Source organism: Lineus longissimus, chromosome 2, assembly GCF_910592395.1.
Source record: "Lineus longissimus chromosome 2, tnLinLong1.2, whole genome shotgun sequence".
Classification (NCBI taxonomy): domain Eukaryota; kingdom Metazoa; phylum Nemertea; class Pilidiophora; order Heteronemertea; family Lineidae; genus Lineus; species Lineus longissimus.
In genome coordinates, this window is record NC_088309.1 from 2,550,529 (window position 1) to 2,575,677 (window position 25,149).

General features: G+C 41.0%; 2 protein-coding genes across 30 annotated transcripts in view; both read left to right on the plus strand.

The window, feature by feature from the left end:
* The first annotated feature begins 7,787 nt into the window (after nucleotides 1-7,787).
* LOC135483511 (uncharacterized) lies at nucleotides 7,788-16,452 on the plus strand. Of its 3 annotated transcripts, none has more exons than XM_064764471.1 (17): nucleotides 7,788-7,841; nucleotides 8,663-8,867; nucleotides 9,247-9,338; nucleotides 9,715-9,843; nucleotides 10,102-10,246; nucleotides 10,550-10,821; nucleotides 11,013-11,182; nucleotides 11,491-11,555; nucleotides 11,752-11,885; nucleotides 12,123-12,652; nucleotides 12,865-12,932; nucleotides 13,125-13,312; nucleotides 13,692-13,879; nucleotides 14,218-14,336; nucleotides 14,628-14,779; nucleotides 15,082-15,137; nucleotides 15,395-16,452. In XM_064764471.1, exons 2-17 carry the CDS (start codon nucleotides 8,671-8,673, stop codon nucleotides 15,422-15,424), a joined length of 2,535 nt encoding a protein of 844 aa, XP_064620541.1. In that variant the 5' UTR covers nucleotides 7,788-7,841; nucleotides 8,663-8,670; the 3' UTR covers nucleotides 15,425-16,452. The 3 variants fall into 3 exon arrangements, with proteins under 3 accessions (XP_064620541.1, XP_064620543.1, XP_064620542.1); XM_064764472.1 differs by lacking the exon at nucleotides 7,788-7,841 and adding an exon at nucleotides 8,165-8,242; XM_064764473.1 differs by lacking the exon at nucleotides 9,715-9,843.
* Nucleotides 16,453-17,565: 1,113 nt separating this feature from the next.
* The window catches only part of LOC135501097 (unconventional myosin-IXAa-like), a 53,093-nt gene continuing 45,509 nt past the window's right edge, over nucleotides 17,566-25,149 (plus strand). For 26 of the 27 annotated variants that reach the window (XM_064792984.1, XM_064792920.1, XM_064792906.1 and 23 more), the window contains exon 1: nucleotides 17,566-17,684. The gene's annotated coding sequence lies outside the window, so the exon portion shown is untranslated. Of the gene's footprint in view, nucleotides 17,685-23,611; nucleotides 23,678-25,149 lie in introns of those variants that run through there. The other variant, XM_064792912.1, reaches the window with a different exon arrangement.

Consider the following 25,149-nt stretch of genomic DNA (forward strand, 5'->3'; position numbering starts at 1 on the left):
GGTTGCAGTTTACTCAAAACTCAAAACTCAAAAAACTCAGATCTCAGAGAGAATGACTGAAATAAGCACAGTAGCAATCTAAACCCTTGGAATTTCAGCCAGTTGATAAATTCCCTGTGTCAATATGACATGAACTCAACCCTGTAGTATCATGAACAGCATAGAGAGCAGCACAAGAAATTTCTCAAACCCCAGATAAACTCAGATGAAACGTTGCAAAATAGAACCTTAGGAAAAGTGTAGCTGTGAACACATGAAAGCGACAATACAAAATGGTAGCATAGAAGTTGGCTTGAAATGCAACTAAAATATGCAAGATGAATTGGCACTGCTAACACCGTACACGTTGGGTGTTATGAACTCGCAAAGTGATATTCCAAGTTTCACCAAGGCCTACTCATAAGCATGACAACGTAACAACAACTCGTGTGTTCTACTCAAGAAAGACGCAAATTCTCCACTTAACACTGATGTGGTAAACTTGCTAACACTGTAAGGTCACTCAAAACCCACAGTGAGACTCTAAACTCAACTCGATGTTGGCGTGTAGCAAGGTCAAATTACAACCTCTACTTACAGCGAAGATTCTCAATCTCGACTCAAGATAGCGTGCAGCAAGGCCAAATTACAACCTGTAACTGCAGCGAAGATTCTCAAACTCAACTCAAGTTAGTGTGCAGCAAGGTCAAATTACAACCTGTAACTGCAGCGAAGATTCTCAAGACCAAATACAGCTTTTAGTCAGAAGAAATACTCATAACTCGTAGTATGCAGTAGGTCAACTTACAACCTAAAGCATAGACTCATGTGGTGATTCTAGTACAAAGGCCTACTCAAACCTAGACTAGATGCTCAAAAACTCAAGACACAGTTACAATGTACATGTACAATGAAATCCCACAGTAAAAGGCCAACTTCTATACCAAATACTAGGCAAAGTTCATAAATTTACTCAATATCTGAAAGAGAATTCAAATATTAGTTCATGCATATCATGTGTGTGACAACAATGCACAAAGCTGGAATGTAGCAGTCCTTGGAAGATGGTGACTCGCTAACTCGGTAATGTCTCTTGGAATCAGAGGCTGGTGCTCGGTTCAAACAGTTCAGTTCATCAATGCAGCACGGCATGGACATCGGATGACCTTGAACTTGGGTGGAAGTGTTACTCGGATATTGAGCATAAATTGACGATGCTCAAAGATGACGACGATGCTAACAGCTATCGACGATTGCTCGATGTTGAGAACGACAGTTCTCACACAGGGACGAGGAACGAAGAAACTCGTTGATCGTCTGGCTTTGAGAACACAATTACTCGACAGTGTTCTCCGACTCGACTCGTTAGACGCTCAACACACTCTTGTGTAGGATCACATCAGCCACGAATTTGGCAAATGATGTGCGAATGATGCTCATCGACGATGTACCAGCTACTCGACAATGCTGGGATGTTGAGAACACGACAACTCGACAGTGTTCTCCGACTCGGTGACTCGACGAAACTCAAGCGTTGGTGGGATCAGCAACGACAGGAATTCGACAATCCGCGACCATCGATGTGACATACAACTGGACTTTGAATGTCACTTGACTCTTCCTCAGCATGCTGCCTGTGCTCAAAGCTCACTCGGATTTGAACTGACGTGGTGTTCCAAAATCCAAGGTTGATGGAGGGACAGCACAATTAATGTTCTCTTGTCGTCTTAACGGCATCCAAATTGCAACAGCAGTCCTTCATTTGGATGATTTCAGCATGCATATGCATTTGCACTGAGCAGCATACTAGCATAGGCCAAATGCACAGGCCAACTCTGTACAAAATGTACATGGATAGCACATGGTTTCTCACTTTTTACAGTTCTCAAATGTCACCTCACTGCTCCACTATCCGGTCGGAGAGACCTAATGTCGGGGTAGGACTGTATAATTACTCAACTCTAACTCTTGTAATTCAATAAAACTGTCTATATTCATCTTCTCATCATAATATTCAGGTTTCTTTTCTTCATGTGCTCACAGCATCTCAGATGTCCTCCATCATTTTTTCTCAACACACTCCCCCCAGTGCTGCCACCTATGCTAATTACCTTGAACTACAGTGTGTCCCAAAAAACTAAACTTATACAGGTTGTCCCAATGCGACAAATGGCTTTATCAAAAAAGTTTTTGGTAGCGAGGTCAACAGGGTCAAAAGAAATAGTCTTTGGCGCCAATGATGTCAGCAATGGCGAATTTGAATTGAGATTCGATTCCTTTGTAGTCGGAAGTGCGCAAGCACACGGCAATCGTATTTATTTAGCTCCGTGCACGTGATTTGAAGGGACAGTTTGGGTGTGGGATTTAGGTGACCAGGAAGATGATATGTAATTTGAATCTATCCGCCTGCAGCTCATCAGTGTAGTTACAAACTAAATGCTCATCACTGATAATGAATTTAGCGCCGACATGTCAAACCATTCTCTGGAGTGCTCGAACACCTAAATCAGTGTGATGTTCAGCTTGAAAAGTTCGGGTGAAGGGGTTTTCTTCGTGATAATATTCATAATGGTATAAGGTGGTGGTATAAGAGGGCCGGCGAACTGGAAGAAGAGGGAGCGTGCTTTGCATTTCTCATCAACATTCCTGGACAGGTGTGTTCCAAAATTTCATGAGTGGTATATTAAAAACGTTTACATCAATTAGGAGCCTTGCGTTTGGTACACCCGCTTGTATCCGCGCCTAATAAACGTACATGAATGAATAATAGCGAGAACATTTTTCACAAATCTCGAAAAAATAGATTCGCCGGGGTTCGAACTCGTGACCATCCATTCCACAGTGTAACCGTCTAACCGCCGAGGCCATCAAGGCTTTAATGGCAGACCGCGGGATTTTCGTTGGTCAAGTCGTCGGCATATTGAAGAAGCGCCATGATTGTGACGAGGTTATACACTGGCGGAAGGGTAATTGGGTACAAATAGTTCCAAGCTAACCGTATAATTCGATAATGCGACAGTTATTTCTTGATATATCGCATTTATATAGCTCGGTGATATTATAGATAATGTTCGTAGTTGATTTTAATGTTTGAATGGCTTTATCAAAAAAGTTTTTGGTAGCGAGGTCAACAGGGTCAAAAGAAATAGTCTTTGGCGCCAATGATGTCAGCAATGGCGAATTTGAATTGAGATTCGATTCCTTTGTAGTCGGAAGTGCGCAAGCACACGGCAATCGTATTTATTTAGCTCCGTGCACGTGATTTGAAGGGACAGTTTGGGTGTGGGATTTAGGTGACCAGGAAGATGATATGTAATTTGAATCTATCCGCCTGCAGCTCATCAGTGTAGTTACAAACTAAATGCTCATCACTGATAATGAATTTAGCGCCGACATGTCAAACCATTCTCTGGAGTGCTCGAACACCTAAATCAGTGTGATGTTCAGCTTGAAAAGTTCGGGTGAAGGGGTTTTCTTCGTGATAATATTCATAATGGTATAAGGTGGTGGTATAAGAGGGCCGGCGAACTGGAAGAAGAGGGAGCGTGCTTTGCATTTCTCATCAACATTCCTGGACAGGTGTGTTCCAAAATTTCATGAGTGGTATATTAAAAACGTTTACATCAATTAGGAGCCTTGCGTTTGGTACACCCGCTTGTATCCGCGCCTGATAAACGTATATGAATGAATAATAGCGAGAACATTTTTCACAAATCTCGAAAAAATAGATTCGCCGGGGTTCGAACTCGTGACCAACCATTCCACAGTGTAACCGTCTAACCGCCGAGGCCATCAAGGCTTTAATGGTAGACCGGGATTTTCGTTGGTCAAGTCGTCGGCATATTGAAGAAGCGCCATGATTGTGACGAGGTTATACACTGTCGGAAGGGTAATTGGGTACAAATAGTTCCAAGCTAACCGTATAATTCGATAATGCGACAGTTATTTCTTGATATATCGCATTTATATAGCTCGGTGATATTATAGATAATGTTTGCAGTTGATTTTAATGTTTGAATGGCTTTATCAAAAAAGTTTTTGGAAGCGAGGTCAACAGGGTCAAAAGAAATAGTCTTTGGCGCCAATGATGTCAGCAATGGCGAATTTGAATTGAGATTCGATTCCTTTGTAGTCGGAAGTGCGCAAGCACACGGCAATCGTATTTATTTAGCTCCGTGCACGTGATTTGAAGGGACAGTTTGGGTGTGGGATTTAGGTGACCAGGAAGATGATATGTAATTTGAATCTATCCGCCTGCAGCTCATCAGTGTAGTTACAAACTAAATGCTCATCACTGATAATGAATTTAGCGCCGACATGTCAAACCATTCTCTGGAGTGCTCGAACACCTAAATCAGTGTGTAGTTCAGCTTGAAAAGTTCGGGTGAAGGGGTTTTCTTCGTGATAATATTCATAATGGTATAAGGTGGTGGTATAAGAGGGCCGGCGAACTGGAAGAAGAGGGAGCGTGCTTTGCATTTCTCATCAACATTCCTGGACAGGTGTGTTCCAAAATTTCAAGAGTGGTATATTAAAAACGTTTACATCAATTAGGAGCCTTGCGTCTGGTACACCCGCTTGTTTCCGCGCCTGATAAACGTACATGAATGAATAATAGCGAGAACATTTTTCACAAATCTCGAAAAAATAGATTCGCCGGGGTTCGAACTCGTGACCAACCATTCCACAGTGTAACCGTCTAACCGCCGAGGCCATCAAGGCTTTAATGGTAGACCGGGATTTTCGTTGGTCAAGTCGTCGGCATATTGAAGAAGCGCCATGATTGTGACGAGGTTATACACTGGCGGAAGGGTAATTGGGTACAAATAGTTCCAAGCTAACCGTATAATTCGATAATGCGACAGTTATTTCTTGATATATCGCATTTATATAGCTCGGTGATATTATAGATAATGTTCGTAGTTGATTTTAATGTTTGAATGGCTTTATCAAAAAGGTTTTTGGAAGCGAGGTCAACAGGGTCAAAAGAAATAGTCTTTGGCGCCAATGATGTCAGCAATGGCGAATTTGAATTGAGATTCGATTCCTTTGTAGTCGGAAGTGCGCAAGCACACGGCAATCGTATTTATTTAGCTCCGTGCACGTGATTTGAAGGGACAGTTTGTGTGTGGGATTTAGGTGACCAGGAAGATGATATGTAATTTGAATCTATCAGCCTGCAGCTCATCAGTGTAGTTACAAACTAAATGCTCATCACTGATAATGAATTTAGCGCCGACTAGTCAAACCATTCTCTGGAGTGCTCGAACACCTAAATCAGTGTGTACTTCTCGTGTAAAATTGTTATGACAAATATATTAAAAAAACTCTCACATTAGAATATCAATTAGTGTAAGAGGTATCTATCGATAAAATCAAGATCACTTTCAGGTCGATATTTCTTGTGATGAAAACGAAAACGTAGCTGAATCTGGAGCCAGCATTTGAATCGGGAAATAGAGTTATAAAGGGTTAAAAGGAGTTAAGACGAATAAGTAGCTGGCTTTTGAACTGGGAAATGGGCTTAGAACTGATAGTTGAATCGGGAGCTTGGTAGGAAAGGGTTAAAACCACCAAGTTGAGTTATTGGACTGTGGAGGGTTAATATTTGAAAGAAATTTGAATTAGGAACTGGGAAATGCTTAGCCCATTTCCTAGTTCCTTATTCGTACCCAAACATACCATGTTTCAAAATGGGCACGAATAAGGAACTGGGAATTGGGAACTGGGAGCTAACTTCACAGACCCTAGTGTCGGCCTTCCCCCAATGCATTGGCTTAAATCCCAGCAATCCACTGGAGAAACGGGGGGGGGGGGGGGTGAGGGACTCCCTCAATCCACTGGATAAAAAACAAAACACTTGTTCATTTCCACACTTGCCGGGTGGTTAGTCTTTGGAAGCAGACGATTATTTTATTAACAAAACATGCAATTTCCCTTCTCACGAAGAAATAAAATAGGTGTACGGAAATCATTTTTTCTCAGGCAATCGGTATTGGAATGTTTTGAAACTTTATTATGCTATTGGCAAAGGGTTCTTCTTGACACAAATAAAATTTTGTGCAGATTGATTGGTCCAAGGTGTACTTTTTTTACCAAAACTTATGAACAACAATGTACACTTAATGTACACAGGTTTTAATAGAGGGCTGTGGCCTTTTTTTAAGTAACGAAACCAGCGCCTCTACTGTCAAGATTAACTCGGGCCTGGCCAATCTCCCGATCTTCGGTCCGTCTATCGAATTTTACATGCACCCGCTGAAATTCACCACAGTAGGTCGAGGCTTGACAACGATGATCACCATTGACATCGCTTGGAGAATGCTGTATAGCGATTTCATTCCTTCCGCCGCGGCCGATAAGCGAAGCTGACATCCAACGACGGAACCCTAGCGGCAAATTGAAGAACCAGAACCAATATTTAATTGGAACTTAGCCAGGTGAACCACGGGGATGAGGAATATCCTGGGGAATAAACATCAAGGCTCCAAGGGATGTTAAACTGCTAGATTGGTCCATCACTTCTTTTGATATGTGAGGCTGGGTGTTATAATTTCAAACTAGGAAGAAATGGTACATCTCAGCTGTGTATTTTGCTTTTGATATTTCAATAGCACTTGTGATACTCATTCTAAATAATGTTGGACCCTTCCAATGTCTACTGTTGCCATCTGTTGGTGTTGGTTGAAAGCACTAATATCAGGAATATCACATCTAACTCTGGTCCCCGAAGTTGCTGTTAGGCTGCTTGTAGGGGGATTTCTGTTCAGGCATCATGCATCATGCATCATGCATCATAAAAACCGTCATCGGATGCGCATCCGATATGCCACGAGATCCTTTACCGTCAATTTCTTTACCGTCATCGGATGCGCATCTGATATGCCACGAGATCCTTCACCGTCAATTCCTATACCGTCATTGGATCGATGCCACCAGATTTTTTGTAACTTCACCGTCAATTCATCATTGGATAGATGCCACCAATGTAACTTCACCGTCAATTCCTATACCGTCATGGATGCCACCAGATTTTTTGTTTTTGTAAAGGTTTCGGGGATACGACCAATGCATGCGAGCACCTGCGGCGGAACCCCAAACCGCCCTCTCGATCTATCCGTGGGCCGCGCCACTAGACTGTCAGCGCTCACGGACTCCGGACCTCCAGACTTTAGAGACCGAGCTTTTCTTTACCTTACAAATAGTACTACTCGGCGCCTCACTTATATGTGTTGTTTTTTCACATACATTGTTCTCGTGGTTTACGGAAAAGTAGGCCTTAAATGTTATAGTGTGTATATGCCACCAGATTTTTTGTTTTTGTAAATGTTTCGGGGATACGACCAATGCATGCGAGCACCGTCGGCGGAACCCCAAACCGCCCTCTCGATCTATCCGTAGGCCGCGCCACTAGACTGTCAACGCTCACGGACCCCAGTATACCACCAAGCCTTAGAGACCGAGCTTTTCTTTACCTTACTACTACTATATACTCGGCGACTCACTTGTGTTGTTTTTTTCACATACATTGTTCTCGTGGTTTACGGAAAAGTAGGCCTAAAATGTCAAAAACAATATTCAGTTAATGGAATTACACTTTTTTTCAATTACTGTTTGCTTAATATTGCCCAACCGCCTTTTTCATGAATCAATTTTGAGCAATTTGATTACAACGTAGTTATTATAACACGAAGTATGACTCTAAATGCTAAAATGCCAAATACTTGCAACTATTACCGTAATATACGCATATTGTACGTCCATCACTGAAATTTTAGTGTACTAATTGCTCGCTATAAGCTAGGTGATGGCGCTCCTAAACCAACTAACAACTCTACCTCCCCTGAACTCAAACTTTTAATGTGAGTTAATTGTAATCTTACTCTCTACATACCAAAGTGATTTATCTAGGAATACAGTTGAACTTCACTGAAAATTAATGATGTGTTGATGAGTTCAATGAATCCTTCGATTCCTTTGGTTTTCTTGGCGAGCTGACGTCCGACAATGACCCGTTGACGTTTACCTGCATGCTGCATGTGCCTTGCCATTTGTGTGTAAAACAGTTCTCTATTTTCGGACGAAACTCGGTCCCTCACAAACTTTGGTCGATTTCGAAGGGAACATCTCATCTCATAAGTGTTTCCAGGAAAATTTTGAAACTGAGATGCTCTCGGATGCGTTTCCCAAGTGTCGGAGAGATGATGTTTAGGCCTACTCGTTAATTCACTGCAAAGAAATGCATAACGAATAAGCCCCCCATGTAAGGTTTTCTTCTGCAGGTGACATTTGGGTTGTGAGGAGAATATGTAAAATCATTTGAGCAGCAGTGTCTAACCTACAACGCCGTCAATGATTTCCCCTGTGCTCTTGCTGTTAGCATGCTTGCAAAATAAAGTGCATTATATAATGTGGTTCCACTGTTTGATCTTGTCTAACTTGAAACTTACTGTTCTAGGAAGCAATGAGTAAACTCATCCGAGAGAATGAACGACCAGGCCAGGCCGCATGATTTGCACTGCGTTTGAGCCCAACACAGTGTTTTCAATGAAGGAGAGGCTATATAGTTCATATCCATTACACGCAAGACTTCTCCCCAACTTGTCAAACCGTACCATCATCATATCTGGGACTGAAGTTCTGAAGTGACATATTGTGCAACATGTAGGTTCTGTCATTTCAGATTCTAAGATGGCTACTTCAGAGCAAATGGAGACTCTGAAGAAGGAGGTACGATCAGTGCTGCTCTCACAAACAGATGGCAAAGGCATCCCTCAACACAGGTTCATCAAGCATTATAGGGATTTGCTTATGAAGCCGCTCAACTACATAGCACTTGGTCATCAGAACCTCGTCGAGTTGTTGGAGACCATGCCAGATGTAGCTCGGTAAGTTGATAAATTCGTACCAATTGGGTGTTCCCAGGAATTGATGCAATGTGAAGTTTCCTCCACTTAACTTGAGTAATTCCAATAGAGTTCTGATAAGAATAGAAGTGCCCAAATTTTTTAATTCAGGGAGTGCCCAAATTCATGTACAAATGTACATGTAATTGATAGCCCTGTAACCAAAGACCCTTGTACAAACATACATGTGTCTTCTTGTGGAAGTTCAATGAAATATTGCTGGTTATTAGTGTAAACTTAGAAGAGGAAACATACCATAATCATTTTTAAAAGATGACCAGAAACACAAATTTTTCTGAGCCCCACAGTTAATGCGTTTTTCGTATTAAGTAGATGTTCCATTCATTGCACAATATTTCAGGATAGAATACCATCCAAAGACGAATGATGCATATTTTTTCGGGGTCCTTGACAAAACGTCCTATGTCGGAGTTGGTGCTCGGAAAGCCAGTGGTAAGTCACCTTGACTGGCTTGAGGACAACTTTATGATCTGTTCCATATGTAGGAATCTTTGTTTAGCATTAGTAAAATCTTCTTAAGAAAGTTCAAGATAATAACATTTCGTTTATGGAAATTCTGATGCGATTTATATCGAATTCATAATAATTACTTCCCAATTTCGTGACAAAACGTAAAAGCCACGTATGATATGGTTGAGTTGTGTGCGTCTGTCTGTATGTTTTGTTGTATATTTTTAGATGTGGAGGTGATGGTTTCTTAATTTTTCTGCTACCTGGGTTTTATATAATACGTCCTTCTTATCAAGAAGAATATTATTATTAAGATCTTTGCAGCATCTTGTATTTTTCTGGGACTTCTCTTTGTCAGGGTTAAAATCTGGGGGTAGTTCAAGCAAGGATGCTCGTTCTAAGGGATCCGATAACAAGGGAAGATCACAAGAAAATAGAGACAAAGGAGACAAAACTGTCCAAAAGTCATCCTCTAAAAACAAAATTGGTATGTTCTCATTGTGTGATTGGTGTTTTAATACTCAATATAATCATCATTGTCCATGAACCAATTTATAAAACATTCATGCATGTTATCACTCATCTTTCAACGTACATGTTCCTGACCTATAGTAGTACTACTGGTTGCAGTAAAATCCCTTTAATCATTAACTTTTACTGTCTTTATATTCCCTAATGATTAATGTTTTCTTGCTGATATGTAGGAGAGATTGCCTTAAACTGTTTCATTGGTATGTCTTTTCAGATATGAAGAGCGGTCTAAGTCCAAATATGAAGGGAATGTGGGCGATCTGCTTTCCAAAGAAAAATTCGGGAGACAAGTCAAGAGAAGATCTCCTTGATGTGTTCGCCGAGGCGGGAGAAGTAGCAGAAATAGGAATGTCACAGAAGTAAGTCATCAATACTCTTCACATCTCTGGCCATTTCTCCTTATTAGGATGGTAACCGTTTTCACTGATTCAGATACTGTGTCCAATCGTTCTATGGCAGCCACTGTACAGGGGTGGCAAGGAGCTGCTCATGGACATGCTCTTTGTGTTACAATGCAATAAGTTCCATCTTTGTGTGCATTCAGCAAATTTAAAATAGATCACCCACATGCCACCAGTGCCATGAGGGGTTTGAAAAACACTTTAACAATAAAGCCTTCTTGGTCTGTTTTAGATTGATTGCTTGATGTGTCTGTTTTACAGTTATGTGTTTATTCGGTACTGGTCACGGGAGAGTGCAAGCAATGCCATTGATATCTTTGGTGAGGAGTACAGCGTTCTTATTCCTGAGGAGAAAAGTGGGAGTCGTCAGTTCAACGATACCAAAAACAAGGGGAAGCCCGACCAAATGCATGGAGACCATAGCAACAATATTCCAGGCACTGGAAACGAACAAAAGTTGGGTACTGGTAACCCACAGGAAGACAAAACACCTGTAAAGGAGCAGAACTTGGGTCTTCTGGCTGGTTACTATGGTAATTATAAACACAGTGCACGTTCTCTTCTGATTGAATAGAAGTGTGTTCATGTCCTAAGTTAGCTTTCAGCAGGGGGGCATTCAGCATAACCCACTCTGTCACTTTAGCTCAAACTCTTGAATGGGTCCCCATCTTGACCCATTCTATAAATAAAATATTACCTTACCTTTCTCTTTAAATTCTTTCAGGGGAAGGAACTGTGAAGACACCGCCACGTGATAACAACAACAACAAGGAGAAGCGACACTTGGGGGAGAGAGACAAGTCCAGGAATTCTTCTGGTAGTACAACTAGTTCTGGACTCCACAATAGCAGGACGTTATTCATTGGGAATCTGAGGGAATCTGGGAAAACTAAGGTAACTCGCCCACTTGTTTCAAATTTGTGAACATTCCATCTTATTGGAAGTGCCTGTGGTGTTGAAGACTAGGGCACATGTTGAGAGTCTCTTCCAGCTGATTGGAGTTCCCTGGCTTTTTTCACCATTGCCCATTATCAAGAATGTGATGCATACTCTGCTAAGTTTAAGATGTCATACTAATAGTGGGTGGCACCAAATCATAAGAGAGAACTGAAAAGTCAGAAAGTTATGTGTACGTACTGACTGAACAAACCCATAGGGATTTCTCACTAATTTTAACAATGTCCTTTCCTTGCTCTTTTCAGGAGGATATCGAGAAGATGTTCAAGAAGTACCAGGTAGAACAAGTGAGGGTCATTTCAGACAAAGGGTGAGGGAATGTTTTTTTGCTCATGTATCAATGGATTTTCTTCTTTTTCTGCTTTCAACATGCCTTAACTATATAACTTCAGTCCTGTGGCAGAGAACTGTTGACAAACCATATAGGTCTGACACCACAAAGGTTGCCAAACTTTCTTCTCTCTCTTAAATGATAATGATTTGCTGATCTGACTGTCACGTTTCAGTTATAGCTTCGCCAAATTTGCAACAAGAGAAGGAGTTGAAAGATGTATGGAGGACAGAGCACTTTATCTCCCACTTCGGTTTGAGTGGGCCAAAGAGGAAAGCCACTCAAAACCTGATGTGCGGCCATCTGCAGGTAAGCAAAGGCAGGACATGTAGTTTGTTGGCCCATAATGACTGTTCTTTGGAGCTAGCACTGGGCCCCTGAAATCTGATGAGCGGGGGAGGTTGCTTGACTTGCAGGATGAACATGGCAGCAAGACCTGTGTTCATCCCTAAAACTCTTTGATTATGAGTTGGATGTCTTCTATTTAGATCACTATGGCTCTTGGCTGATATCTTTAAGATTTCAATTTACTATTTGTTTCTGCAGTTTTAGATAACGTTATTCGTGATGCTGACTTCAATGCTGATCGGGCCAGAGAACGGGCGCAGCATCTAGAGTTGGTGGCCACCAACCACCTAAAGCACAGAACAGTCGAAGAGGGTCAGAAACAAGAGGAGCAGAAATGTGAAAGTAGACGAGATGATCAAATATTAAAAAATAAGCAAGGAGGTAAAAACCTTGAGGGGAGACCGGAGGAGACGACCTCAAAAGGCAAAAAGGGTCAAGCTGAACACACACAAAAGAAGTCGCTACACTCGAAAAATTATAAAGGTTACAAGAGAAGAAATAACTCTCACATGAATGGGCATGTGCAAAACGGTGCAAGGTCTTGCAATGATATGCCAGGACTTGATGATAGTGATGAGATGCCAGAGCTTGAGGAGGAAATGCCAGAGTTGGGAACAGACTTTGATGATGGCCTTGCTTCACACAGTGATTCGTTTTCTCTTGCTGGCAGCGGCATTGAACGTGGTGTGACAGTGTATGTCTCACATTTCCCGTGGCAGACGACAGTGGTAAGATATGAGTTCAGCTGCTAAAAACGATTCTGAAATAATCATTTGAGATGCAGTAGTATTCCCTCTATGAGCAAAAAACATCCCATATCACAAGTTTAAGGTTATGACGAAAACGAGAGCTGAACTGGCTCTGGCCACTAGATTCGCTAGACATTTATATCAGCTTCCCATTTTGGACTCCATCCTGAGTGTTAATCATCCATTTGCAGGAAATGTTGATGGCGCTTTTCCGCCCTTACCAGGCAAGATCAGTCAGTATTAAGAGACATCCAGTGATGTGAGTAGAATATTCAATTCTTTTATTTTACCATACTGAAACACAACACGTTTTACAGTTGTCACAGTCACTTTCATGAACACACATGTAGGACCCTTGCAGACACAGGACTTGCATCTCCAGTGTTATCTGCTCTCATGTCGGCTCCACCTCCTCTCCATGTCAATGTTTGTTAAAAATTTAAATTTTCAGAACACAAGCGTTTGTTAAGATCAGCAGTGCCATTTCTGCCGAGCAAGCAGTGAGGGAATTGAATAACTCATTCTTCTACGGTCAGCCCCTCCATGTGGACATCAGTAAGAATGAAGTGGAGACATTTGCTGCCTTACTGCAGGAGGAAAAGGAAGCCTACTCAAGTAGGGCCATGACGGTCTGCGGTGGTAAGGATAAGCCTCAGAGTATATTCATCCATTTTCAGGGCTTTGGCACTAATACTCTCCTCTGTTGTCCGCAGCACATGAACATGCCTTGATTATCACCATTTTTTGGCAGTTGTGGAGATTTCAATCTTTCCAGTCCCTACTGATTAGGCAATCTCGGGCAATCTAAGATTGCCAAATCCATCCAGCACGTTGGCCGTGATTTGAAGAAAACCGTTTATCTGTGATGATATAAAGGATGTTACAAAATTATATTCATCCTGGTTCAGAGCTTTTACGATATGCTTTCATTTCACATTGGAACAAGCAGCTTTAAGGGCAGTGTCCAAATTTTGTATTGTATCTATAATCCTTGTCAAAACTAAGCTTTCATTTCAAGGTATGTCGGTGCTCTCTGGCGGCCGCAACATGCCACTTCCAAAGGTGATGCAATATGAAAGTATGATGGACATGGCAGCTACCTGTGGAAGTCCGTATTACATCGAGGGATTTCTACGGAACCGTTTTGACCTGTTGGTCACATCAGTGGTGGATAAAACATACTTCTGGGGTCATGTTCAGTACATGGTAGGCATTCATTTTTAATTTTACAAGGACTATTCTTCCTCTTAATACTTAGAGCATGGTGGTGTACTCAATAAGGTGCCTTGACTCTCAAACCAAGGGTTGTGGGTTCGAACTCCAGCCTGCTCACCTGTTCATCCTTGACAGGTCAAGCGCAGATGTATGCTCAAGTGATGGCTGTCGCTGATTCCCCAGACTGGCTCTATGGAGACAAAGTAGTGACAGTTGTTGTGAAGCGCTTTGACACAAACCTTGGTCAATGGAAAGCGCTATACAATTCTGCCATTATATCTTGTGTGGTACTGGTAGATTTATTAAACTTACCATCATTCTGTTTGCAGGTGGATGAGCTGAGATTGTTTCAGAAGGTTAGAGAAGGACTTCAGAAGATCCCGTTCAAGACTCCAGTTCCACCTACCTTTTCACGTGGTATGGTACGGAATGAGAAAGAATGGCATAGGTGTGTACAGTAGAACCTCTCTAGTAAGGACACCCTTGAGACTGAGAAGATGTCAGGCCCGGTGTTAGTCGGAAGATGGCAACTTATTGTTCTCCCTCCAGTTTGTTGATGTTGTCTTGATTTGGAGTAGCCACCATTTCATGCTACCCGCTTGGTGTGGAATTTTCTCTCACGGTAGTCAGTACTTCATTGAAATTATAAGCTTCTGTTCACTCAGTAGTGATGCCACATTTCATCATAAAGTGTTACCTTATCACGAGTCTTGCCAGTAAATGGTTTTCTTTTCCACAGGGTCTGGATAATGGAGGACCTACCGAGTGACTTTGCCAGGATTCTGTGCGTCGACTACGGCAGAGAAGATGTGGTGAAACGATCAGATATCTGCCAGGTGCCAGAGGTCTTTTGGAAGGTGCTACCAATGGCTGTTCCATTCTGTACGATATGTAAGTAGATGATGATTGAGCGTCATTTTAGGGTTGGTTGGGTACTGTTGACCTGTCAGTGTAATTTCCGCCTAGATAAGGCATAGACAAAGTGGCGACCAGACTGGAGTTTGTATCCATGATATTTAGATGGAGTTGAACATCTTCAGAACAAGTATACCGCTGCTCCTCGACTCCTTCCACTTTCTTTATATTCATATGATGAAAGGCAGATGTAAATCTGATGAGTTAGTGTGGTACCTTAGTTTGTCATGTGGGTTTGTACACATGTTATCATTGCTTGTTCCTTGCTCAATTTTCAGCTGGGAAAATGCCAGTTCAAAACATGGTGGTCAGTGCTACACTTGTCGAGAAAAAGGTAGGCCAATCATCAGTTGGGAACATTTTTATTCAATTCATGTACTCCTGGTCGTCAATTGTTCAATGGTAGCAGAAGATGCAGAGAAAACAAACCTGTTCCTGTTTACAACTAGTATTAGATCTTTGTCTTAGCAGGTTCATGGATTTCAATCTTTGATTTTAACCTAAGACAAATTCTTTTCTCTTAAACTGGAGAAAATTAAGTGTTTTTGACAGAACTTCTATCTTTGTTTAATATCAAATTTCTGTTTTCAGGACTACGTCTTACATGTGAATTTACAATAATATGACAATAACCTCCGACATCTAGATCAAGAATAACAGATTAGTGCATTTATTTTGTAAATATGGAACCTGTGGCGACTTAGACTGGTCTTGCTTCTGAATAAGGGTAGTGACGAGTACTGTCGTCTGCCTTTGTACTTTTACTGGGTATACTGCCTTCCTGAAGTAATGTTATTGAATCTCTTAGGTAATTTTTAACAAGTGTTTGTTATGCATCGTGCTTTGTCTCTTCAATTGAGTCATTGTTATGAAATTTACAGGGCAATGGGAAAGCTGGGTGCGATCGCAGTTCTACTTCAAATGTTAAGAATAAGTAAGACTGCAGTGTTTATTTAGTTCTTTGTAAATACACGGACATTCTTCCTTTTTTTTTATACTAAGTTGTAATGCCTTAGTTCTGTTCACCAGAAGAAATATCAAACTTTTGGTAATATATGAATATAATCATAATTACTTGTATGCATGTTGTCAACCCAAAATATTGGTGAACATGTATTGTACAATATTGTTACAAGAGTATTGCATTTAGTATACATGTTTATTTGAACGACTGGAGACAATTGCCTGTATTTTAGCTCTTTTAGTGCCCAATCATTAACTATCATGTAAACAATACTATAGACAGGAGAAAACTTCTGTTTGAGACTGGATGTTCAAAGGAGGGTATACATGTATGTATGCTCCTGACCACATCAGATGATGATCTAGATCATCGCAGGCTATTTCTTGGTTATATGGTAAAGGCAGAATAACTCAGCGATGACAGTGATGATAATGCACTGACTTTTAGTTGGTTTTATAGTCCAAACCAGCTCAGAGTCGATCCATAATCATCATTGATGTAAACACTGAAGAATACTGGTGAAAAGGTTATGACTCTGGAATGTCTCTATTATGACATTTAGAGCTGAGGCCGTTTTGGTTTGATTGATCCCGAGTGGCCAGTTGCGGCCTGGAGTGATTTTTGACTCCCACTGTAGTTTTGGTATCATGTAAGGTTTCTTTTAATCTGAAGTCTGAATAAAATTGTGTTCATTTATGGTAATAAGAGTTGTCTTGTTTTCCTGAATAACACAGACGTCTTCTCCAGATGTTTATTGCATCATGATACAGATGCACATCTTCACCCCTCTCAGCCTGTGCTCATTGTGACTGATGAGGGGATAACTCAATGGAAAACTTGGGCTACAAAAAATGCCTGGCCTTGGAGCCTTTGGCTTAGAACGGATTGGCGTGTTGACTAAAAGAGCTTGGCCAAGGACAAATGTGCATGCTAAATGAGAGGAGTTCAGGACAAAGGGGTACTGGTTGTGCTATTCGACCACAGGAACAATGGAAATTGCTATTGCAATTTTAATAGATTCAGTGTGAATGCATATCTCACTGTTAGGACGACAGCAATGAACCACAAAAAATATTTCTAGCAGGTCCTGAGCATTCATCAGGGTCTCTGTTTTGAAGAAAGGCAGGTCGTGACTTGGGTTGTGACGACCGACGTCTCCTCATAGAATAAAGAACCAGAGAGAAAGCCAAGAGATTGTTGGGAGCATTGTAGCCCACGAAAGTGGATATTACAATGTACAGGTACTACTCCGCATACTGAAGTGTCGCATCAATCTCACAGCAAGCAGTATAGAAGCAAAGACAAAGGCACATCTTGGGTGGAATCTTGTCTGAAAACTTAGGGCCAATCAGATTTGAGTTCGAAGCACTTTACCTAACTTGATATGCACAGTTTTGCTTCCGGTTATTAATTGGGTTGTGGGCAGAAGGATGGGGTGAGGCTAGATCAAGAGTGTTTCAATTGTTTTCTGCCAAACCCCAAACCTAATGGCCTTATACTCCCTTTAAATAAACCCAGCCCTTATACTCCATTTAAACCCTGGGCTGGGTTTAAATCTTGATATAAGATGCAAAAACCTTGGTGGTCAAGATACAGGCCCTGAGAAGCAATAAACAGTCAAAGATATTTGTGAAGGACTCTATGATTTGAGGGACTATCTTTCACTTTACACCACCCATGCACTATGTACACAATGTGGAGCTAATGTACGCCATGGTCATCCCCATCTATTAATAGACTTCAGCCCCTGTGACGTATTTACTACAAATCCCAAAACGAGGCCGTACCACAGAATGATCAGCCAACAAGCAAAGGAAGTAAAGTTATTGTTATTTTCTTGATCTAAATCAACATTTTCATAGAGCATAAGTGAATATTTGGACTATATTGACTATAGTTAACATCCTCTGATATTTGGTAAGTGAAATATGTTTTAACTTTAACAAGTTAAATCTAATTAAAGCCAGAAAATAGTGTTTGTTTTGGATCGGTTGTCATTTTTCTGACGGTTCCGTGTGTACTGTACTATCAGTAGTGTACACACTTTAACACAGGCTCACAGCACATGCACTACGACTGTCTGAGTCATGTACGTGCAGTCGGCTCAGAAGTGCACTGGCATCATAGTGGGTTGATTGATATCTATGTATGATATACTCTGATCATACGTAGATATCATCTCACTGTGCTGGCATGCCCTCATGACAGCTCCTTCCCTGGTGCCTGGTGCCTGGTGGTGTGTACATCATCATGACCGATCTGCTACGCTGTACATCAAGCCTATGATCTTATGATGACTATGACGTAGTCGTACGACGTAGGCCCTGTGTGCTACCTCGAAAAAAGCCAGGAATTCCAGCCCAAATGCATTTAAGCTTAAAAAATGAAGATAAACAGGAAAACCCCTCTCGATGTAAGGCCAGCAAACCAATCTGGCCATTGTTTCGTCAACCAATCATTTTTGCAATAGGCTACTCGCACTTCATCCCTTTTGGGGAAGTCTTTGCTGTTGGGGTGGAGGAGCCGCATGGATGGACTGGAGAACGTTATAACTTACCAGTAACTGATGTGCAAACCAGCATCTAGGCTGTATGCCAGCAAACAAACAAAATACTGTGTAGTGGCATACCGCTAGGCACTACTAGTACCAGTACCACATGTATGTTCTTTCGTTTAGTTTGCCTTACATTTATATGTAGGTTTGTTTAAAGTCTGAACGGTTACCTTCAACTGGTGCGATGACAGCTATTGCATTCTGGTTCAACACAAAGCCTAGCTATGTAAGGCCAAAACAGAAAGGTTGAGGTTATGTCTCTTCTTAACTAGTAGTACATAGACCATGTACATTTGTAGCAACTGACATGAATGATAGGAAACAGGATGTGGTCCTTTCCAAATAATTGCATGAATTGTGTGAAGTGCAGGATGTATACACTTATCAAGTTTACATACAGATCAGGACTATAGGAGTACGTACATTTCAGAATTTATCCCATATTGGATCCTCACTGTTACTTAATGACGTTGAGGGAGTTCTTCAACTCAACAATTGTTTCAGCCAGAACCTCACGGTCTATACTCCCTTTAAACTGAGCCAGGGGAATGATAAGATGCAAACACCTTGGTGGTCACGATGCAGTTGGTTTGTGTCATATGGTATTGAACCATAGATGTAATACATACTGCACTCTAGTGTATTTGAAAGGAATGAGGGGTCGATACTCAGTTTTTATAAAATGAAACACATACCTTCGCTTTCATATTCGTAGTTTGATCAATATTTATTGTCTGATAAAATTTGTAACTGATGATTTCTTTTGTTGTCACAATCCTCACATTCACAATCACCAACCTTTTCAAAAGCATCAAAGTTATCAAGTCATCAAGATAATTTGCAACATTCTCTGGCATGGAGGAGCATCATAACTACACCAACTACTGCTATTCTACATTTGATGATGGAATTTCATGTTGAAACCAAGTGCTGTCAGCAGTACATATATTGATTCTTCATATTATCTCTTTACTATTGTCAGCATTGATTGTGAACATGATTTAGGCCTATGTTGCTGCGAGGCTTTTAAAATGAGAGGAATGCACCTCATTGTGACGACCCACACACATTGACAATCAATTGTTGCCAGTGTGGTTGACGTGGGCAGTCTTTGTCATATCAATCAATGATATTCTGCAAGATGTTTGGCCCACTTTAAACCTTGAGGATGGGGGGCATGAAATACCCATTTTTTCCACAGTTCTGTCTCATATTAGACTCCATAGAGTCAGCGGAGAGAATATTATGATTGGTCTCTTTTTAGGGCAGGTACCTTTTGGGAAATAGTGTTTTGGCACATTATGTTCTGTTAATCCAATCAGTTAATTTGGTCTGATGGGTAGTGTGTGGACATAAAATTGATTTTTTGGATTTTGAACTTTGAAAGGGGGCTCCTCATCGGTGTGCCAAGTGTGTTGGCATACTTTTTAAAAGTTCCTGAATGAGAGTATTTCATATTCCGTGTAGGCCCCTATTTGATAAAAACATTCTAGGTAAATGGCAATTCAGTGAACTTTTGTTAAGTCGCAAGGTATTATTTTAAGCCCCAGTTCCGTGTTTTCTTTGAGTGTATGAACATGTACAATGTAGGCCTATTGTACATTGTAGACCGTATACATGTGACCTACATTGTACTTTGAAACATGGTAGGCCCTATACTTTCTGGTGTTGACGTGCTGACGAGGGCCTACTGCTCTTCTGTTCTGGTCCTGGATTTCCAATGATTTGTACACATTTGGTCTTTGAGATGGTCCATTAAAGCCTGTAATAATCTTAAAATAATCCTTTGTGTTTCTCTAGACTTTTTCAAGTGTAAATTATGCATTTGGTTTGTGGGAATGTCTGTTACATGACATGCATGTAGGCATGCTTGCAAAACAGTTTAGGTATGTCTAAGACCTCAACTTACCAAACATGACCTGCAGACCTGTCAGATTAGGTCATTCATCCATTGATCCTTCCCCTGCAAGTCATGAAGTGAAGCTAAACTCACATGACAAACGAAATTACAATGAAAACATGTTTTCAGATGTTTCCAGCTCCCCCTGTTCATCAGCAAATGCAAGCTAAATGACACAGTCACTTCAAAGACAACACGAAACCATTGGTTGATGTGCGATAATTCACGCTTTTAGTGTTGTTCACATTTCCCAGGGCAGTGGCCAAGGCCAATCCTGATCTAGTAATAAAGGTTGTGCATAACACAAACTTCTTTCACATTCCTCTGATGAAAGCAACTGTTCAGTTGATGAAAGGTAAAATCAAGGTAAGCCAATATCACAGTATCTCAGTGAAGATGGAGTTCTGTAAGATTGTTTTTATTTGTGTATCATAAATAATGGCATACACTCTTTCCAGGATCCGATAGAGGCTTACCTCATGAACTTAACTTAGACTCTTAGAAATCCTTTGGGTTACTGATATCAACAGGTGAGACTGTTTCGAGTGTATTTCTAAACATCAACTTTTCTTACGTACCATACCATGTTTGCTTCAAATATGCTGCAAATTGGCCAAGTGGCAATTTCAAGATTACAAACCAAACCAAACCAAACTTGTCTTACATTATGAGGAAAATCACATACAAAGGCCTTGCTGCTGCTGCTGATTACAACTTGTTTACAAGTGGCCAATCCTGATTTCACCGGTGTGTTTTTTCAGCGTTTTCAGAACAAGGTAAAACTATGATTATGTTGGTCAATGTGCTCTAAGCTGGCACCAACTTGACCAATCTAGAATGACGTTAACAGGTTTAACCCTGCTGGAATCTTGTTTGCAAGTTAGTCCTCCCCTCCCTCAAATTCAATGGGGTTGTCATCTCAGTGTGCAATGAGGGTGGTCAGCACATTTGATGACAGACATAACTGCATGGTGACATCATTGACAGACAATGACTGCCTGAGGGTGTTGTGCCCTTTCATAAATGGAGACACCAGATGACAACAGGAGGATGAGCATAATTCCTTTAATTGTTCAGCTGACAGAAGATATCACTGATAATGGTGTACACGTCCCCAAGCTTTAGTATCACCATTGACATGAGAGGATTGTCACAACATGTCAGGGCTGGTTTAATTGAGTATCTGGGCAGTCTTAAATGCAGAATCTGGAATAGATTGTCAGTGTTTTTATCACTTCTTCGTGATTCTCAATCTCATATTGCAGTGAACTTCAAAATCAGAAATCAAAATGTTTATCATTGATACCATCCCTTCCTTAAATATGTCTGTGACGTATGGTACCATCTAATCTTGAATTATGGGGTTGTGATGTATGAAGAGTTGACTAATCACTTGTGAAGTGATGACATGGTTAAATGACCTAGTCTGCATTGAACAAATGTTCACATAATTGAGACAGTCTTTCTCAATACATTTCACTGAAACATGATCACTGCATTGTGTCCAAGACCAATAGTTGTAGGCTTACAATTACATACACTCTTCAATGATAAGGGTGGGGCATTCCGAATCATAAATGACAGGAATGAGGAAGTGCATGTTTAAGACAGTGATCATATGTCATAGAACTGGTCTGTCCTTTACAAATGAATTTGGTCTATAAATGTTACCTATTTCAAAATATATAAGCTCGCCTTTTATCTTTGCTATTACCTAATGCTGTCTGTCGCACTATCTATTTTTCTGAAAACACAAGTGAAAGTTTCACAATATCATTGTTATCACTGATAGATTTGATGATTGGTATGATGATAGCGGATTACAATTGTAAATAAAATCAAAATTTTATCTAGGTTGAGCTCATTGAGGGTTAGCATTGGACCACCATTTTGCCTAGAACTTGAAATCCCAAAGAAATTAGAACTCAAATGCCAATTCCTAGGGTTAGAGTCTGTTCTTTGTCTTTCACTTCAGTGAAGGGCCTCCCATGTTATGAAATAGGCATTAACTTCATTTTGAAGGAGTTTGAATTGCTTTAGGATTTCGAGTTCAAATCAAAATGGTGGTGTGTATGATTCATACCGAAAACTTAGATGTACTCTTGCCTGTCCCTCAGATTTCCACGAAGTCACTACCAACTGTTGAACATTCCTCAACACCGATAGTTGACCGATCACAATTTGATGGCCTCATTTTTAAATTGATGAGTGGTGTCATGAGTCAATGTACATGTGCTGTCAGCAAGACACTTCACGTTGCTGGACTATGTAGGATTGTGTTATGACGTCTTATAATAAAAAAACCAGACCTCACAAGACCACATACAGATTCAGTTAATGCACAAAACCGAACCAGATCGGTCCAGGTCTACATTGATCCTACTCCAGAGAAGAACCTTTTTTGACCTCATCAGACCAGACCAGACTAGATCACATTCATGTGCGTTTACATGGCACACCAATCCAGACTTTTAAACCATACGGTTTAGTCCCATGTAAACGGCCCTAATGTCGCTAGCAAATACACTGTTTTTCCAAAATGAACTTGCCTCTGGTTCCAATTCAAGTTCAGGTCATGTAAACCTAGTGTTTGCTCGTGACTACATGATGTAGGCCTACAATGTACACTTTACATACATACAGTATTGATCATTACATGTACCCAGGCCTTCCAAATGTGTAAGACGTTCCCAGCCAGCTGTACTTCACCAAGCATGCCTCTCTCAAGGGGTGAAAGACATCAATTTTGCTGTATAGTATGCAGGGGTTTACATTTACCTTCAAAATGTATGCATAGGCCTATTCATCAATACCTGCACTTCAAAAGTCAAAGTTCTTGGTTGTATGTCCTAATAACAGAGGTGTCCACGAGGAGAGGTTTCACTCCATCTTTGGCTGCTTGACTCTGACTGCAAGTGATACCAACCCACACCTGAATATACATGGTAGAATTTGTTCTGTCCCGAGGGCCTTGTCACCCTGACTCATAGAGGACACACAGTATCAAGGGTTCCGAACTCGAGCATTTCCCTTCCTGTTTAGCTTCATGTCATGCATGTGGTAATCCTGTCCAACTCCAGTTGAGTCATCTGAGAGTTCGTATTGTTTCATGAACCCTAGCCCACGTTGCCCCTGAGGTATCATGATGACACACGCAGTCTATGGTGCTGATCATTGTTTAGTTGTATTCAATAGCTAATCAATCGAAACCAGCCTTAAATAGAATGATCAATTGATTTGTATTTGTGAAAGTCGCCCACCTTGGTGCAGGGTTGTAACATATTGCAGCATTCGGATCAGAGTAGAATTTGCAAAGTGCTCGCCTGGTGAAGTTGTAAAATCCTTTGGATCTTTGTGGGATTTTGATGAGTTTATGCTTGAGACGTTTGCCTCGAGTCTTGGACTAACAAACTCAGTGGATTGGCGTTTTGAAACTGGAGTTCCAAGTTGTTGCTGGTAAGTGCATAAGACCTGTAAGGATTGTTATGGTCATTTTGAAATTCCCAACCATACATGGTGTCTCCAAAAACTACCACTCTATGTAATATTAGTCAACAACAATATTTGCCACAATGACCTCCAGTGACCATGAGGATTATGTGTTGTGCAGCCTCTCTGGCAGATACTGAGCAAGGGATGCCCAGTGTTGTTAGAAATATTACATACACATTGCTTCATGACCAGTGAAATGCTGTAAACAATGATTTACTGCGCACATGACATCCACATTGACTTCGCTTTGCCACTGTCACTACTCCATCCCCAACCTAATCAATGGAGGGCACTTAGTCTCGTCCCTAATGGAAGATATCGCCCTATCACTATTGATCTAAGATGTTTTATGGGTGATCCATGGAGATCATCTCCTACTACTATATCAACTTCAGCCAGAATGCTGGCCAAAATGCGTGGGTTGGTTGTATACTATGGTCGTTGTGGTAACAGGAATAGAAGCTCTCAGCCTCGGGCAACATGCCTTGATAGAGTGGTGTTACAGCCTACGCTAGGAACCGAGAAGGCTGTGATTTATATGCGATCTTCTGGCTCAATAAGCCAGGTTGCTGTACTCAGCCAGTATTTATCATGTTAAGGACATCAGTTATTAGCCCTGTTGCGTTCTTCACCAATATCTCTCATTCAGTTAGGTATGGATTGGAATTATTTGGCTTTGTCCCAAATTGATGGCCACTTGGCATCTTATGTGTTATAGTTTTGTCAGTGGCTCAGTGTCGTGGTTATTTTATTGGAGGTAATGGGGAGAAACTTCATCTGAGATGGACCAGTATTGATGAGATGCATCATTGCCATGCTCCTCAGTCGTAAAATCATATACATTGATTGCTACCATATCTGTAAGTCATCTAAGTTGTGACAATCTGGCTTTATTTGCATAAAGATACGGAATATGTGATACTAATAGATGAATTACACGAATGATGGTATAGCTGTGAACTAAAACAACCTTGGCCTAGCACATGTAGTACTCAGTGTGCTACTTGGTGTATTCATGTGTAATTTGTTTCGAATTTATTGTCATGAGGTGTACGAGTTCATTTGAAAACGTTCCCTTGAGTTTCATTTGATTTTCGCCGGTCACCCAGTTTGTTAAACTGTGTGGTTAGTAGCAGCCTGTCAGCCAGTTTGTTGAACTATGTCACTTGTAGTAGTAAAGCAGAACTGGCTGTGATTCATATAACATAATCAGAAATGAACACTGGATATAAATGGTCAATCCTGCAATTGCACGATCATGAGTGCTTTGTCAAGATGGCCTGGTATCATATTTTCAGGGGTCTGACTTGAGTTGAGTGCGTTTGTGATTCATAAGGCCAGTTGCTGGTGGGCTCGATTGGCTGCGGCAAATGTTGACTTCTCGACATCAATCAATGTTTCAATTGTATTCTACGTATTTGATACTTTTGTCTTTG

Excerpts from the sequence above, each read along its gene's own strand:
- LOC135483511 (XM_064764471.1), top strand. The coding sequence starts at position 8,671 with ATGGCTACTTCAGAGCAAATGGAGACTCTGAAGAAGGAGGTACGATCA. Across the intron at positions 11,556-11,751 it reads AGGGTCATTTCAGACAAAGG|TTATAGCTTCGCCAAATTTG; the intron begins GTGAGGGAATGT and ends GTCACGTTTCAG. Across the intron at positions 12,933-13,124 it reads ATTAAGAGACATCCAGTGAT|AACACAAGCGTTTGTTAAGA; the intron begins GTGAGTAGAATA and ends TTAAATTTTCAG.